The sequence below is a fragment of the Cucurbita moschata genome, unplaced genomic scaffold (assembly GCF_002738365.1).
Source record: "Cucurbita moschata cultivar Rifu unplaced genomic scaffold, Cmos_1.0 Cmo_Scf00028, whole genome shotgun sequence".
Classification (NCBI taxonomy): domain Eukaryota; kingdom Viridiplantae; phylum Streptophyta; class Magnoliopsida; order Cucurbitales; family Cucurbitaceae; genus Cucurbita; species Cucurbita moschata.
Window position 1 is genome coordinate 2,701,648 of NW_019268544.1, and position 16,137 is coordinate 2,717,784.

Below are 16,137 nucleotides of genomic sequence, written 5' to 3' on the forward strand. Positions count from 1 at the left end.
TTTTTTTTTTTTTTTTTTTTTTCTCTCCACTTCTAGTTTAAGTTTTACTTTTGACACCATAAATGCAGATTGAAGGACTTAGACTCTCTTCTACAAAACGTTGCCACTCCAAGATAGACAATTACTCTCAGCGTTGAATTGATGATAACCAAGGAGCTTCCAGGAAATTTTTTGCTGCTGAAATTGGTTTGGCATTTCCACAATGTACAGGTGTATGTATGTATACATTTTGAATGCACTATCAGAAGAGACATCATAAGATGCTGTTGTTCAGACAATGTCTGTCGGTCGATGGTTAAGGTTATAGTTGATACCAAGAGGAGCTGGACTGATTTACCTTCTCAGGTGCCCAACTAATTCTCAAATCCATTTTCTCCTTAATGTACTGATGGGTTCTTTCCCCTATATCTTAGGCAGCGAGATGAGTAGCTATTGATGCGCTTTCGATTATTAGAGTTTTTAATCGCATGGCAGTGAACAGACCGACCAATAATTCCAGTCCAAGCCGTGTAAGCTTCTGCCCTTTACTAAAGCATTCAGATCAACACAAGCTTGAAACCTGTTTCCTAATGTTCTATAATTTGGGGTCCCTCCGTTACTATGCATCTCAGACACATTTCAAACCCTTCTCGCTCTCACTATTCTGGACGTACCCAATCATAAGGACAGTCCAATCAACCACGTCTTAACAGTGATTTCATTGAACAAAAGATATCTGAACTACCCAAAGCCAACACTCACGTTTGAAACGGAGTCACACTTGTTGAGGATTGAGGATTAAGGATTGTTGAGAGGGAGTTAGACATTAACTAATTTAGAGAATGATTCATGGAATTATAAGTAATAATTAAGAAATATATCTCCACTAGGCCTCGAAGACTTATAAGTGGACAATATATCATACCATTGTGGAGGTTGAACTCTCTCCCCTACACCCTCGGAGCTTATATAAGTGGATAATATCATATACTCGGAGCTTATAAGTGGACAATAACATATCATTATGGAGGAGAGCCTCGATCGAGAGCTTATAAGTGAACAATATAGAAGACAGCCTTGAAGGATAATATCAAGAGAGCCTCAAAGCGGAGTATGATCAAAATCTCGAAGCGGAGTAATATCATGCCTAGAGATCAAATGCCCTTGGAAAAAAGTGGGGATTATGTGAAGGAATTCCAAAGAAATCCATTGATGATGATGCAATTGGAATTCCTTCGTTAGAAATGAATGATGATGCAATTGCGTGTAAAATGTGGTGTTGGCTATGAGAAGAGCATGAGAGGCCACGGTATAGCAAGGAAGAAGCGCGCTATTATTCTGTATGAATATTCAATATTTTAATTATCTAATTAGATAAAGCAAATAAGAGGCTCAAGAATTTGATATAATTTTTTATAAAAACAAATAAGCCCTTATAAATGGATTTACAACATTTAAACTGTTATGGGTAGGGGCCGCGCGAACGCAGGCCCCCACTACCACAAATTATGACGTAGGCTCTGCCACGTTGGACAGACCTTAGGCGGGCACCCCTCCTAAGTGCAATGGAGGTCACCAACCTAGGCTATGGGCCTTGATGATCACCCAAAAGCCCCGTCCAGGTAAGTATGTTCGAACGTTGCCCATTGATTTTGTTTTATAGCTGGTGGTACTTCTCTTCTTTTCAGATCTGTCGATGTGGGACAAACCCAAAGTGCTTGATAAAGCCAATTGCGTTCCCTTCTCTTCTCCAAATTCATTTACGCACTAAATAGTCTGCTTATATATTTGTCTTTTCGCATTAAATTATTTTAATATTTTACATTATATATAATCAATATTCAACTTAAACTTGAACACACTCATTTTAAATGAGGAACTTGACTCTTCAATATTTGAAGAGACACAACTTTGTTTGACATATCAACGGAGAAGTTCAAATATTCATTCATATATAAAAATTTTAAATTTCATAGATATACTTATATTTGAAATAGAATGTTTTTAATCAATTAAAATGCAGTAAGTGAATAAAATATTGCAATAATTAAACAATGTTTTTCATTTTCATTTGCGGTTTTTCCATTGATTTCCAATTTATTATCTCTTGATTTAAGAAGTTCTAGGTTGACACAGAGTAATAATTTCAAAATTCAAGTTTCAATGTAGACAAATCTAATAATTAGAGTGAAGAACTAAAAGCAAATGAATCAAATGCAGACCGATGAGACTTCCAAATCTAAACAAAGAATTTCGTATGGACAGATCTCTAATCAGAACAAAATTTCCATTCCGATTCCGAATCGAAACTATGAGGGAATCCCAGCACCTCTTGCAAACAGTGATTCTCAATCGAACCAAACCCATCAAGAAACGATTCGAAAGATCCATCATCCGGACTATTCCAGGCGTCTGGGAAATTAACGTCCTTCGAAATCCGATTACTGTCCCCATCTTCATCCATTTCCGGCGTCGCCGCCGTGGCTTTCCCTTTCCCATCGTCGTCGTCCGCCACCGCCGGCATGTGGCCTTCGAACAGCGCCATATGGCCGAACAACTTATCCTTACGGGAAAAGGTCGTCCCACACGAACACCGCCACTTCGACTCCCCGCAGTGCTTTAAGTGGCTTTTCAAGTCCGCCATTACAGAGAAACTCTTCTTGTTGCAGCGATTGCAGGAGAACATCTTGGGGCAGTGGCTCCGCTTGAAGTGATTCTTGACGCAAATCAACGATTTCAACGGCCTAAACTTATTGTGCGTTCTGTTCCTTACACAGCCATCGTAAGGGCACGAAAACCGCGTGCGCTTCGCCTTGTGGTCCACGACAACACCATCTAACGGCTTGGCCAACGCCTCAGGGGTCTTGAATTGATTCCCATGGGCCCGCATGTGCATCCGCAAATTCGCATCCCGCTTGAACCCTTTCCCGCAGATTTCACAGAAATGGATGTGCTCCGCTAGCAGTTCCATCGCGTCCATCTCCACTATTTCACAATCCATCTCAAAATCCTCGGATTCGATTCTCGTAATCTCATCTACACCCTCGACCTTCAGCTCCGCCATTGATTTCTCTGTAACCGGAATCGAATGAGTTCGACTCGTCGAGGCTTTCAAATCCGGCGTATTCGAGGTTTTCACTTGCGCGCAGGCTAGAAGAGCAGCGCCGTTGACGACGATCTGTTGGATTGCGGAGGCGATTTCAGACGAAACCGCATCCATCTGTTGATTGCTGATGCGAATTTCTCTGTCGATGTTCTCGGATAGGAAGATTTGGACGGCATCCATTCTGGAAGAGATCGTCGAGAGGTTCTGCAACGGAATCCGCGGGTCATCACTTCCGGTGAGATTCGTCGAAAGTGGATCGCCGGAAAATTCCATAGGGAAGGTGGGAGGATTCATGGCGGTGGAGATTACGCGAGGAGGAGATGATTTCAATTGGATCGTAGCGGCATTTGACTTAAATGTTGGACTCTCTCAGCGCCAAAAGGAAGTAGGAACTGCCTTCAAAATGACACCGTTTTGGGTGGTTCGTGGATCCATGAATTAATGACCGAACTTTGGACCAACACAGACAGGTTAGATATTCATTTTTTTAAATTAATAAAAAAATATATTTGAAACTTTCTTTACAATTAATAACTATTTATAAATAAAAAAAACATAATTTATCAAAGAAGAGAATTAATTAATTTCTGGGTTCTTTATAATCAATAAAGTATAAAGGAAATTATTAATAAGAAAATACACGACTTTTTTTTTCTTATTTAAATCATATTCCCAACCTCGTTGACGTGCCCAAAACATAAAGAAAAAAATAAAAAGAGTAAAAAATAAAAAGATTCAATGCACTTATTCCTAAGAAGTAAGAAATTAAAAAACAAATAAACAAGTTGTAATATTTATATTTAAAATATAGAGCGGGCAGCGGGCAGCGGGCAGCGGGTTAATAAAATGAATAATGAACCTCCACTTATAAATATTAAATATTATATGCTTTCCCTTGGTACTTAATTAAAGTTAATACTTATTTATTTAGAGAAACATTGTTAAACGTAAGACGAAAATATAAAAATCATTCTAAAAAAAAGAAAAAAAAATTAAGATCATACGATCAGATATAAGTTATCTATCCTTAACATTTTATATCGATCCATTCGAACTTGGAGCTCTGGGCACTGTGTTGAAAAGTATGATCTGTGCCTCACTGTCACCCCAAATTGGAAAGAAAAACAAATTTAAGATGCTATTTTGATAGCCATAGAAACGTTGCCCAGAAACAATGTCAACAAGGGCACTGAAATGATCATAGCTCTTCTTCCAGAACCTTGGCCTGAAAGCTATAGAAGTCAAACGGTAGCGATGCATGCTCTAATCTTCACGATGATTCTACTTTCAGGACGATCTTCATGAACTCGTACACAAGATAGCTTATTGCTGCTGATGGTAAGACCTAAATTAAGGAAAAACATTAGATTATGAGGAGCTTAAAGCCATAAACAGATGATTATGCAAATCAACAACTCGACATGCTAAGCGAATCGACAAGAGATGGCAACCGGAGCTATTATAAATGCCAGTTTGTGTCGCGACACTTGGTTGTTCTTACTACATTTGGTTGCTAAGAAAACTTGCAGCTATTATAAATCCCGTGATGTTAGTCACCGTGACTTGTACTCATTCCTTCTAAGCTCTTTGCATTAGCTTTTATTTTATTGATCACTAGACCAATTCACAGTGGATCACAATAGGGGAATGTTTGCAAGCCAAATTCTATCCTAAGGAAACTTTTATTCTTAAACAAAAACATAAAGGTTAAAAGTTTTGTCTCAAAGAAAAAGCCGAAAGCCATCATACTTGTGGAAGGTTGGTTGTTGCAGGCTTTATTTGCATTTCCATAGATACAAGGATACCATAGAAGCACACATAGAAGCTAAGAGTCCTGTAATTATCAAAGATTAGCCTTAATTACGCTGAATCAAATAAACCCGTTTGAGCTCGTTCATCAATTGATATAACGAAGGTCCTAAATGGACAAACTGGATGCCCTCAGATACCAATATCTTAAACTAGTGCAAAAGAAGGGAGGGGTCGGAATCTCATATCGTCTTCATGAATCTAATGTACATTTTGTAATAGTCAAGAAACTCGACATGGTCAATTCGGCCATCATGCAATTGAAAGTTAGATGCAAGTACTCATTTCACAAGTTTTTGTTTAATACTTTGAAACGTATGTTCTTGAGATACCATATTCATATATAATCTACCAAGCTATCAATGAATGTATGCACAAACATATCTTGATGAACAAAAGAAGTAGTTAGTGAGAGATCAGTGGCGCACCTGTAATAAGCTAGGAATTAAGCCTGCATAAAGAGCAGGGACACCCCCTTGATTAACAATCTTGACACAAGTTGCAACAGCACTCAGCTTTGTTTCCCTCACTTGCATTTGGAGCTGCCTCCTCACAACTTCAAATGGATATGTAGCAGCTTCAGCACATGCCCCTGCTATCGCACCGTACAGTAACGTTCTAATCGTACCTAATTCCAATTGTTCAAAAGCATTCAACTTCTGATCACCTACTTTCATATTTTGGATTCTTTTCCTTCCTTCTGGTGAATGGAGATAAGCTGATTTTAATATATCATAAACACCATAGAACACAGCACCTGATGGTGCCATGCTTATAATTGAGGGTACTATGCCCTTGTAAAGAGAAAAGAAGCCTTCAGTTTGGATCATATGACGAAAGGCTTCAATAACACCACCCAAGGCTTCCCCACCTGGTGCCACCATCTTAGTCCGGATCTGCAAGAACAAAGGACACAAAGAACTTAGGTCTCCAATGATTAAAGTATACGAGTATACGATAAAAAGGAAATACAACCACCACAGGCAGCGGGGTGGTTGTATGCACTGTAAATAGAACGTAAGATTTTTCTTTCAGCTTTCGGGTGTCTTGCGATTCATGTGAGTGGCGCAGTGAAAGGGTGAGAATAGATAGCCCTCCCAAATTGGATAACAATCCGAATTATGTAGTTTAAATACTCATAACTGTCCCTTGGTGTCAATATCAGTATAGATAGCTAACAATTTGATACCAGAACAACATGAAAGTATCAAAACGATAGGCATGCAAACAAGAGCACAACTCACAAAACTCTGTATGAAGATGCAGAAACTTCAATCTATGAAATATAACAATCAGCAGAATGGAGAACTAAAGGTCAAAATGCTTCTTCATCTATAAAAGAAATTGCTAATTGAGACTTACGGTGTCCATAGGAATGCAAAGTATAGTTGCAGTAATTCCGGCGGCAGCACCGGCGAGAAACCGCTCAAAATTAGTAGTTTCTTCATTTCTAGACCACCTCAACAACTGATTTCTGTATGTATCATAAGCATAGAAATTGATAGCCTTAAAAGGAGCAGTGCGAAGAATGTTGACAAAATTTCCTTTCCAAAAACCTTTCAGACCTTGAGAAGCTGCTATGGTCTTGATCAGGTCAGTAAGTTTTTTCTGCTCACCACGAACTATGTACTCCAGCTTCAATCTCTCAAGAGGGGCAACGAAAGATCTATCATAGATCAAATTCATCATGAATAAACATGTCGGGTGACCAAATCTAATGATGTTAAAACCAGACAACATTTTTTATGCAGGGCAGAGTGTCATGCATTCATATTCATAGACATGCCATGAATGAAGAAGCCCTTTTCCATATGAAGATGAATAGAAAGACGATCTAATCAAGGTTTTTGGGTTTCCAGCATTAATTCAATTCTGGAAAATAATGATACATCCTATTAAATCATTGAATTTGAATGTTGAAAATTAATGAAGAATGGGAGATTGGAAGGAAACCTGGAAACCATAGCAGCAACAGCTCCGGCCCACAGATGCTTGGTCATATTCATAGCACCAGATCCTCGCAACACAGCTTTCTGATCTCTCTCTTCTTCTTCCTCCTCATGCTGCACCGAACCTTTATTCCCATCTTGTCCCAACAAACCTTCCGCATGCCGAGTGTATTCTTCATTCTCGCCACTTCCATTTGCAGACAGGCTCACAGATAAAAATCGGCACCCACTTCCATCGGAAATCCCCCTTTTTCGGCGACCCAAAATTTGGAGGTTGAGAGTCTTGAGCGGACTGTGAGAAGAAGAAAATGTAGCCGACCCAGAAGAGCTTTTAGAAGCGATTAGCGAAATGAAAGAGGGAGGGAGATTATCGTCGAGAAACAACCCTCCGAGGAAGATTGAATCAGAGGTGTCGGACTTGATCAAGTGGGTGAACCAAGATGGGTGCTTTCCGTGCATTGCAGAGGGTTTGGCGAGATCGAAACGTGGGTATTGGGATTGACCAACAGCGAGAAGGACCTGATCGTCGATGGGTTCAAGAACATGAGGAAGAAGAGTTGGGAATTTATGAAGAGAGATGAAGGAAGTGGAGCGGAGAAAGAGAAGGTTGAACAAGACGAGAGAAGGAAATAAAAAACAAAGAACATGAAAGGAAGGAAGATGGCGACACTAGTAATTTATAGCTGCTGAGGGCTGATGCCATTTCTTGTGCAGAGGAAAACCTCGCCTAAGTTTCATCGAGCGTTGGTGGCTTCTGTGTTGTCCGCCCTTTTCAACAGTTATGAGCATATGCTCCACAGATACCCTAGTGGAAGCGATTAATCTTTATAATATGAAAGGTTTGGCTTAATTTTGTGTTAATTATGAGTGGATAATTTGCTGTCTTAATAACACCTGTTTGAAAGTAAAGGATTATTCTTGTAAGAAGGTCGAGATGGGATGGTGGTTTTCTGAATTGGAATTCAAATTGGATTATTAAGAACGTCATTTTCAACCAAACGCAGCTCACACTCCAATTGATTCCACCTACCTAGTGTTACAACTGATAAAATTTCAGGTCTCGATCGTATGAATAAGGTCGAAGCCTTCTACCAACATTGTTCCTTTTTTTTGTCCATGAGCTTAGCTAACGCACTTGGGAGCATGTGAATTTGATTCTGTGACGGCACACCGTGTGCCCATCAACTTTACCTGTTCAACCACCCTAATTGATTTGCTCCCAATCAATACTTCAATTCCAAGCTACACCTAACCAAACCCTAATTGATTTGCTCCCAATCAATACTTCATTTCCAAGCTACACCTAACCAAATTCATGATGGTAAATCATTCAAAGCAAATTGGTCACGGACTATCAGCTGAACTAATCCTAGTTCCACTCTATGGAAGTTTGAATCCATTTTTTTTTTTGTAATATCATAGAAAAAACTGATTTCTACTACATTTTCTAGCAAAAGAAATATCAATATGAATATAAAGAACGATAATGTACTCAATAATTTGCTGAATATTGCAACTTAAACTTGTTGATGGAATAAGACCCCATCAATTCTTCAATTCTTCAATTCTTCAATTCTACAAGACTCGGGAGATAATCATTATTCCACTTCAACCATTTAGTACTACTATTACTATAGAATTGGTTCGTATGGAAAATGTACATAAATTTGATATGGACTATATAGTTGGGGGTGGTTCTATGGATTGTGGCCACAAGAGCTGACCACTAGTAACGTGAACAGCCAAGCCAAAGAGAATTTTCTAAGAAAGAACACTGAATATTGATATAATTATAAACAATGGAACAGTTTCAAGTACTCTGCAATTAGATATAGTTGGTCAAGTTGTAGAAGGGCATCACAAATCCAAAATGAAAATCTCAGCACTTGGGAGGACAAAATGATGATTTTGTTCTTTGGGAACGCAAAAAGAATCTAATGGCATACAATATTACAAACATCTTATCGTTAGAAAATTTCGGATGTCAATTTGTTGAACTAACTCACCGGTGAATGATTGCGTTTACTATTTCATTTCTGCAGCATTTTTCTTATGTATTGAACTTACATATCCTCTAGCACGCACAACCTCCTCCTTGCTGTTCCGTATGGGATGAATTCACGGCAGGCTTCAAATTTACGTCAACCATGTCCTCCTGCCTTGTAGAAGACAGAGTTTCCATCCCTGGCAGCGCTGCAGCAATCTTACGGAAGAGAGGCTGCAAAATTTGTTTCAATAAAAATGTAAGTCAAATTTACATCTACAGACCAATCAAAGAAGAGAAACAAATGCAAATTTAGCGAAGAGGGGTAATTTCATGCCTTGTGAACAAAAAGGTACAAAGTGGACTTTGGATTCTTAATTTTTTGTCATTTTACGTTTTAGAAATCAAAGAATAACGTTACCTTGATGTTGAAGCCAGCTTTGGCACTAGTTTCTATGAACATGACTCCAAACTCGCGAGATTTGGCATCACCTTCTTCGATTGAAACTTGCCTGATTTTGTCACCAAGCAAACAGAATTTAGAGAACTTCTGAAAAATGGACAACGGTTTTAATAGACACTGGCAAAGCCTATAAATCAGTTACAAATATGAATTAGCAACTAAGCTCAAGATTTTCAGACAATTTCATAGGATTTGAAGAATTGTCAGCTTAGGTCTTCAGTACATGCAATCAAAGGTTAATAACAACTTCAGCTCAAATCCCATCTCATCATTGCATTCAAAGTATAAACAGAAATGGTGCCCCTAATGCAATCTCCAAACTCCTCAAAGAAGTTTATACTGATCCTAATATGTATAATAAATAATAGGAACAGCTCATTCCACACTTTTTTTCGACAATGTCAAATTTGTTCCTATTAAAAATCTGTTCCTCACCTTTTCTCAACAAGATCAGTTTTGTTCCCAACAAGAACAATTATCACATCACTGCCCCGTTCTGTTCGTACCTCCTCAATCCACTTGGTAGTATTCAAGAATGATTGTCTATCTGCATAATAACGTTTTCACACCAAACCTATTATCACATCAGCCACAACTAACCAGGATGCATCACACAACCAACAATAACAGAGAGAGAGAGCACTAACTAGATACATCATAGACTACTACTGCGACAGAGGAATCTCTTATATAACTTGGAATAAGACTCCTAAATCTTTCTTGTCCAGCAGTATCCCTGTGGAATGAGAGGCATTAAAGTTTTAGAGAAAACTAAATGCATATCAAACAACACATAGATGTCAGTTCGAATATTTAAATTGACAAATAATGTGTAAAGTCAAATCGACATGTTCTATCAGCCTTCTATAGGAAATTTAATGCAATAAACGTCGTGTTCTATAATTATGCTTAACTTTCTCCAAACCAGGCATAAAAAAATAATGTTTTGGGTGTCCCATCTGTGTTTCGCACAATTCTATGATCTATTTCAATGGATGTTTATATTGGATGGCAAAGAATCTGAAATCTACATCATATTGAAAAGAACTAGAATTTTAACTTAAGAGCCTGAATGCCGAAACCAAGACTGATAGGAAATAAAATCTTGACTACATGACCGGAGAGAAATAAGCAAGGCATACCAAAGCTGCAACCGAATTGTTCGGTCTTCAAGGTACATTGTTTTGGACAAAAAGTCGATTCCAATTGTAGCCTGCATTATAAGTTATGTCAGCATGCAGAAAGGAGGCCCACGAGCAGAGTATGGATGAAATGTACAGACGACGCATAATTATGGTTTGAAAGATTCTAGTTCCAATCTACTTGGCCCTGAAATACATTTTCTTATTAAAGCATGAACCATTTGCTCCGCTCCTTCCCTTGAATTTAACGAACGCTAGATGATCTGATAGTGCATAAAGTCAACCCTCTTAAAAGTAATTTCCCCTCCTCTTCCCCTGTTATACGTATCTTTTTTTATACAGAAATTATGGAACTTCTCCATTGACGAAGAAAGGATGTGGCTGAATCTTAAAAGTAATCTAAATCAATCGATAAATCTGATCGATTGCAAAAAGATTAATAATCGGTAAGAAAAGCGAGTCATCAGTGGATGGTATGCATAAACAACATCGAGTACGAATTCGAAACAACGCCACATAACTCAGATCCACATGAATCCTAAGAAATTTCCATCTGGATTGAGATACACAACACAACAGAGACGCACCAAAAAACAAGGTCGTAATGTATCAAGACTTCCAAATGAAAATATTGGAGAAAAAGAAATAATTAAAATATGAAGAACAGAAGACGCAAGGCAACGAGAACACGGACCTGATAGGTGGTATCAAACTTGTCGTACATGAAGCGGGTGATAATGCTAGTTTTGCCAACGGATTGATCGCCGAGGAAGACGAGCTTGTACTTGGCGAGAGGAGAAACCGTGGCCATGAAGGGAATATGAGCGTAGCGAAGAAGATTCAAGGGAAGGTGGCGCGAGAAGATAGATAGATAGGTAGATCGATGGAAAAGGAAAATGGGGAAGGGGTATGGGTCAGAGGTTTTTAAAAGTTCGTTTCTCTCCACCTGCACCTGCACGCAGGAGAAACCGCCAACGATGACGAAGACGCCGAAGTCAAATGCTTAAAACTTCAACCACCTTACGCTTTTATCCTCCTTTGGGCCTTGCTCTGCGTGGACGCGCCAAACTTGATCGCACCTTCATCCTCTACTTTCGGCCTTTCTTTCCCCCTCCAATCAATTCTCAAACGTTACAACCTTTCCGTTTCTTTTTCTCCAAAAATTCATACCTTTCATAAAATGGTTAAATTACAAACAATTTGTCCCAAAACGAGAACGAACCACTATGAAAAGTTTTTAGAGAAAATTCGGAAGGATAAGTCCAAAAAGGACAATATCGACTAGCGGTGGACTTGGGCTGTTACACATGGTATCAGTGTCAGGTACGGGGCGGTGTTCCAACGATAACACTGGGCCCCAAGGGGGTGGATTGTGAGATGAAACATTGCTTATAAGAGTGTAAAAGCTATGTGACAACGATGACATGAAACATCCATTATAAAGGTGTGGACGCCAGGCATCGGGCGGTGTGCCGGTGATGACGTTGGCCCCCAAGGGGGTGGGATAGAGGAACGAGTCAAGCTTGAACTATTTTAAAATCTTTAGAGGAAGCCTAAGAGGAAAAGCCCATACCAATCCGCTTGGGCTATTACAATGTTGCGGATTGTGAGATTTCACACCGGGAAACGAGCCAAACTTGAGCTGTTTTAAAATCTTAAGGGAAAGCCTATAACAGTAGGCTTGGACTATTACCTCCATAACTATTTATGAAATTTTATCAAATATACAAATAAAATTATTACTTTTAATCTAATAAATTTATAATTTAACCTCATAAAATAAATAAATAAAGATATATTATTGTCTCATTTAAAAGTAATAATAATTTCTACATTGTTGTTTCCAAATTACATGAATATTTTACTTTATAGTATAAAATGTAATATATGTTAGAAAAATTAAAATAACAATGTTTCTCCAATCCTCATGCGGACTGGTGAAGAATGAAGTGTTCACATACATCATGATTTCAGCTCATTGAAAATCCAGATACAATGGCCTTATTAGTTACAATTATCAATCATATTGCTAAACTACAAATATAAAGTTATTCCTGCAGCTTCAATTCCATCGAAGTGATGAACTAAAAAATCTCATGCGCAGGTAAATAACTCTCCCAGGCTATAATTCCTTCTCTTTAACCCGGTAGGGATACTTTTGATACATAGAAACACTACTGACCACGAGGGGAAGAGCCACGATACAATAAACCGATGGTGGTTTCCCTTCAAATATGAACTGCAGCAATGCCGTCACAATGAGTGCTGAAACTATGACAAAACCCTGCAACCATATAACCAAATTTCCCACGATGAGTGTACCTAAAAATTATATGAGCAGTATATCACCGTGCCAAGTAAGAAAAAAAACACGGGACTTTTCTTCATTCGTAGCAATATTATGTAAGTTTAAAGCTCCCAGTAACAGTCCAAGTCCACCGCTAGCAAATATTATCCGCTTTGGGCTTTTATGTATCGCTATCAGCTTCACGGTTTTTAAATGCGTCTGCTAGGGAAAGGTTTCCACACCCTTATAAGGAATGCTTTGTTCCCCTCTCCAACCGATGTGAGATCTCACAACCTCCCTCCCCCTCCTTGGAAGCCTAGCATCCTCGCTAGCACACCGTCCGATGTCTGGCTCTGATACCATTTGTAATAGCCCAAACCCACCGCTAGTAGATATTGTCCGCCCATTACGTATCGCCGTTCAACCTCACAGTTTTAAAACACGTATGCTAGGGAGAAGTTTCTACACTCTTATAAAGAATGTTTTGTTTCCCTCTTCAACCGATGTGCACCATAGCTCAACTGATTCTAGAATATACCTCGACGAAGAAGGAAAAGAAATGTTCAAGCTGCTGGTTAACATTATCTTGAGTGAAAAGACATGAGCAACATGAATTTAGAGAAAGCTCATGGTTGATATCCTTGAAGATTATGTTCAAGAACAATCTTATCTTATGGGTTAAAACGAAAAACATAAAACTTGCCTTTCGAACACCACCGGCCCTGCTTGTGACTAGACCAACAAGAATTCCACCAAGAGCATTGAGTAAGACTGGAATCTGAAACAAAATGACCAAAAAAGTAGAATACATTACTGAAAGCAATTCATGTCCTCCCTTCCAAAAGAAAAGGGCATGGAAGAGAGTCATCGGACTTTTTGCTGAAAGAATTGTCTCCAACTTAGAGACACCCTCGTATATGACAAGTGATATATAATTACCATAGTGAGAAGAGTCCAACCGTAGAAAAAACCATGATGTCGGATGGCTTCTCCATCAGGAGATTTATATGTACTAGCAAATAGAAACAGACTTCCAACTATAGACATTTCTACAGTCATCAAGTATGATGAGTGTTTCTTAACCTGTAAATGGAATGTTCTTCATCAGAAAGGAGCAAACACATAATTCCTAGATTGTTTCTGGGAGGTTGGTATCTAAATAAACTAAAAAAATCTCTACAAACCTGTGAAGCCCATTGACACAATGCAGAAGCCAGACCAGAGAGTACAGAAGCAGCCAAGACAGGAATAATCCCATGAAACAAAATTTGATCGGGACTGCCATCATCTCTGGAACCCTTACTAGATCCTTCACCTATACTTAGAAGAACGGCAGCAACAATCAACAAGAATAGAGCCCCAATTTGCTGAATGGACTGCCTCTGCCTATTCATAAAATCCACATACCACGCCATGTAAGTCGTACGAAATTGTTTTAGATCTTATGCTTCAATCAGAAATTAGTACAAATCATCACTAGATGCAACGTACCTAAGTCACAGATGATGATCAGAAAATTTCGGTACACATTGCCATCTAAATAATTCTAAATAATTGACCACTGTCATTTTGTGAGATCCCGCGTCGGTTAGGAAGGGAAATGAATCATTTATTATAAGGGTGTGGAAATCTCTCCCTAGTAGACGCGTTTTAAAATCCTGAGGTGGGCAGTAATACATAGTGGGCCAAAGCGGACAATATATGCTAGTGGTGGGGTTGGGCTATTACAAATGGTATTAGAGCCAAGCACTGAGCGATGTGCCCGGAAGGACGCTAGGCTCCTAAGGGAAGTGGATTGTGAGATCCCAAATTGGTTGGAGAGGGGAATGAAACATTTCTTATAATGGTGTGGAATCTCTCCCTAGCGGACGCGTTTTAAAACCATGAGGCTGTTAGCGATGGGCTTGGACTGTTACACATTTCATCCCAAATCCGTGGAGCATATTGTTGTTCTAGATACCCCCAGGGGAAAAGGAAAAATGGCCAGAGCTTGTGCATGTCAATTAAAGAAGCAAAGTATAGGTCTTGGTCCTCTCTACGACAAGAATGATAGAGACAGACTATAAATGAACAAAGTGGAAAGATATACAACCATTTGCACATTGTAATTGCAACACAAAAAAGTTACAGATAGCAAAGAAGTAAATCATAGCACAGCACAGCAATTCATCATGTCAATTAAACAATTACATAAATCTTCAACTAGGATAATGAAAGCCTATAGAAACATGAGTCCTATTATGATTTTGAAAAGACAGAAGAAGCATTGGAACATACCTGAGCAACAAATAAGTACATACAGCAGTGAAGAGTATTTTTGTTTGATTCAGCATTGAGAATGTCAGAGAATCAAGATTCTTGTAAGCTATCTGCAGCAGACTATTTTGTAATGCATAAATAATTGCAGGAAGCCCTGAAGCAGTCAATGCACCAGCGACAGTCCACTCACTAAAAGTTTTCTTTAAACTACCTTCTTTTGCCATGATAATCAGGGCACATATGACCTGCAAAAAAAAAAAACAAAAATCTTTGAGAATTAGTGCAAAGAGTAGACCTTTCTCCAGAAAATAGTCCATAATAAAATTAAAGAAATGGAAAATATATGCTATACAGTAATACCTTTACTATCTCACAAGTTAAGACAGATGAAGTCACAATAACTTCTCGTCTGCAGGGAGAATCATATGAGTTAACATCGTGCACATAGCAGAAAGGAGTTGCCATTGGACAAAAAAAATCCAAAGATAATTTCAATGTTGTAAATGTCATTTAACTCTCATTTCGTTCATAACCCTTGACGCTTCATATTCTCATTTATTTTGGTTATTAACTTTCATTTAGTTCTAACCATTTTATTTCATGTATAAGAATTAGTATTGCAATGCCTATATAAAGGCTTGTCTAGCATTATTTTGAGGGGTGAAGTCATTGTCATTTTGTATTTATCTAGTGGCATTTCGGTTAGATATAGAGTCATTGCCATCTTATATTTGCTTAGAGGCAATTGGGAGGAACTTTGTTTAAGAGACTTTATAGTGTGAGAGTGTGAGAGTGATAGGTACACTTGTAAACACTTTAGTTATAGTGATTGCCTACCATTCGTGGATGTAGGAAAATTTCTTCTCTCCAAACTACATAAATCTTTGTTTCTCTTTGTTTAATTTCTGTTTGTGGGTTTGTGAGTGCAATCGATCTTGCTTCCGCTTCCGCTACAACAATTGGGTATCAAAGCATTTTTAATTATGGATTCCACTACAACAATTAGGTATCAAAACTTTTTCGTTGTGGCATTTGGGTACAGCAAGTAGTATCACAACATTGAAGGGTGTGGCATTACGACACAACAATTGGTATCATAGCCTTTTTTTTTTTTTTTTTTTTTTTTTTTTTTTTTTTTTTTTTTTTTTTTTTTTTTTTT

At 38.4% G+C, this 16,137-nt stretch overlaps 5 protein-coding genes and 1 non-coding gene across 6 annotated transcripts in view; 1 reads left to right on the forward strand and 5 right to left on the reverse strand.

Moving 5' to 3' along the window:
• Positions 1–490, forward strand: part of LOC111463616 (haloacid dehalogenase-like hydrolase domain-containing protein At4g39970) — a 3,289-nt gene extending 2,799 nt beyond the window's left edge. Inside the window, exon 11 of the mRNA XM_023107634.1 lies at positions 69–490. Coding sequence (XP_022963402.1) covers positions 69–117 — 49 coding nt within the window. The 3' untranslated portion in view covers positions 118–490. The remainder of the gene's footprint in view (positions 1–68) is intronic.
• Positions 491–1,447: 957 nt separating this feature from the next.
• Positions 1,448–1,609, reverse strand: LOC111463646. Its single transcript, XR_002713909.1, has one exon. It is a non-coding gene; the product is annotated as a U1 spliceosomal RNA (small nuclear RNA).
• A 511-nt stretch (positions 1,610–2,120) lies between these two features.
• LOC111463385 (zinc finger protein STOP1 homolog) lies at positions 2,121–3,550 on the reverse strand. The gene has a single exon (XM_023107308.1). It carries the CDS (start codon positions 3,377–3,379, stop codon positions 2,249–2,251), a length of 1,131 nt encoding a protein of 376 aa, XP_022963076.1. The 5' UTR covers positions 3,380–3,550; the 3' UTR covers positions 2,121–2,248.
• Positions 3,551–4,066: 516 nt separating this feature from the next.
• On the reverse strand, positions 4,067–7,646 carry LOC111463171 (probable mitochondrial adenine nucleotide transporter BTL3). The gene is made up of 4 exons (XM_023107020.1): positions 6,848–7,646; positions 6,257–6,560; positions 5,323–5,790; positions 4,067–4,430 (listed from the first exon to the last, which is right to left on the reverse strand). Exons 1-4 carry the CDS (start codon positions 7,300–7,302, stop codon positions 4,356–4,358), a joined length of 1,302 nt encoding a protein of 433 aa, XP_022962788.1. The 5' UTR covers positions 7,303–7,646; the 3' UTR covers positions 4,067–4,355.
• A 1,103-nt stretch (positions 7,647–8,749) lies between these two features.
• LOC111463174 (ras-related protein RABH1e-like) lies at positions 8,750–11,525 on the reverse strand. Its single transcript, XM_023107024.1, has 6 exons — positions 11,127–11,525; positions 10,433–10,503; positions 9,938–10,026; positions 9,726–9,837; positions 9,249–9,339; positions 8,750–9,061 (listed from the first exon to the last, which is right to left on the reverse strand). The coding sequence occupies exons 1-6, from the start codon at positions 11,241–11,243 to the stop codon at positions 8,918–8,920; spliced, it is 624 nt and encodes a 207-aa protein (XP_022962792.1). The 5' UTR covers positions 11,244–11,525; the 3' UTR covers positions 8,750–8,917.
• A 779-nt stretch (positions 11,526–12,304) lies between these two features.
• Positions 12,305–16,137, reverse strand: part of LOC111463172 (CMP-sialic acid transporter 5-like) — a 4,967-nt gene continuing 1,134 nt past the window's right edge. The window contains exons 2-7 of the mRNA XM_023107021.1: positions 15,339–15,387; positions 14,997–15,223; positions 13,904–14,105; positions 13,659–13,802; positions 13,423–13,497; positions 12,305–12,716 (exon numbers count right to left, since the gene is read on the reverse strand). Coding sequence (XP_022962789.1) covers positions 12,555–12,716; positions 13,423–13,497; positions 13,659–13,802; positions 13,904–14,105; positions 14,997–15,223; positions 15,339–15,387 — 859 coding nt within the window. The 3' untranslated portion in view covers positions 12,305–12,554. The remainder of the gene's footprint in view (positions 12,717–13,422; positions 13,498–13,658; positions 13,803–13,903; positions 14,106–14,996; positions 15,224–15,338; positions 15,388–16,137) is intronic.